Source organism: Gekko japonicus, unplaced genomic scaffold (genome assembly GCF_001447785.1).
Source record: "Gekko japonicus isolate JY-2015 unplaced genomic scaffold, Gekko_japonicus_V1.1 scaffold2423, whole genome shotgun sequence".
Classification (NCBI taxonomy): Eukaryota; Metazoa; Chordata; class Lepidosauria; order Squamata; family Gekkonidae; genus Gekko; species Gekko japonicus.
The window spans coordinates 243,369-244,200 of NW_015169858.1; the positions used below are offsets into that span (position 1 = coordinate 243,369).

At 39.5% G+C, this 832-nt stretch overlaps 1 protein-coding gene across 4 annotated transcripts in view; it reads left to right on the top strand.

The window, feature by feature from the left end:
• Positions 1 to 522, top strand: part of TFAP2B (transcription factor AP-2 beta (activating enhancer binding protein 2 beta)) — a 113,886-nt gene extending 113,364 nt beyond the window's left edge. For 2 of the 4 annotated variants that reach the window (XM_015417394.1, XM_015417399.1), the window contains exon 8: positions 413 to 522. In XM_015417394.1, the coding sequence (XP_015272880.1) occupies positions 413 to 495 (83 nt within the window). In that variant the 3' untranslated portion in view covers positions 496 to 522. Of the gene's footprint in view, positions 1 to 317 lie in introns of all 4 variants that reach the window. The other 2 variants (XM_015417396.1, XM_015417398.1) reach the window with 2 other exon arrangements.
• The last annotated feature ends 310 nt before the right edge of the window (positions 523 to 832 follow it).

Consider the following 832-nt stretch of genomic DNA (forward strand, 5'->3'; position numbering starts at 1 on the left):
GTAAAGAGGGGGGGTGGGAGGGAAAAGATTGAAAAAAGAAAAAAAAGATTTACCAACGCTTGACTCCTAGATAGTACCCAATCTGAATTTTTTCTCCTCCCTCCCCCCTGTTCTTTATAGACGAGCTGTTATGGTAATGGGTAGAAATTGGTTTCTTGTCCCGTGATGACCTGATTTACATAAGTAATAATAAGAAGAATAAAAAAACAAGATTGTTGTGTTTTGTTGTATTTTCCTCTTTCAGATTGTTTTTCTTTCTTTCTTTCTTTTTAAAAATATAAATATATATCTATATCTCTGTGTGTGTGCTGCTTCAGTTCTGAAGATGGATTTATTCTTTCGCCTCCAAGAGAAAAAACAACAACATATATATATATATATATCTTTTTCTGTCCCGTTTCTGGGAATACAGGACCCGATTCTGCAGGGAACAGAAGTCAACGTGCATCGAAGCCGGTGGATTTGTCTGACCGAGTCTCCGAGAGTTGTTTCTAGTTTGCGCCCCCCCTTACAATAAACCGAACCTCCTTTTAACCGGTTCCTTTGTTTCATTTCACCTCCCGAGGGTGGGCCCGGTCTTCCTCGCGTAGGTTAGGCGTCACGGGCAAACTGGTTCAGCTTCAAGAATCCAGTCCTCTGCTCCAACGCCCCTTTATGTTAAACTACTTTTTATTCCTTTTAAGCGTCAGGATGGGGATTCTGGGAAATCTGTTGGGTGATAGTGAGATATTGAAAAAATGGTATTTAGCAGAGATAATATAGCCCATCAGAGCCTGAGTAAAATAATTCAGACTGAGAGTCCATGGGTGATTAAAATATAAAGTTTTTACTA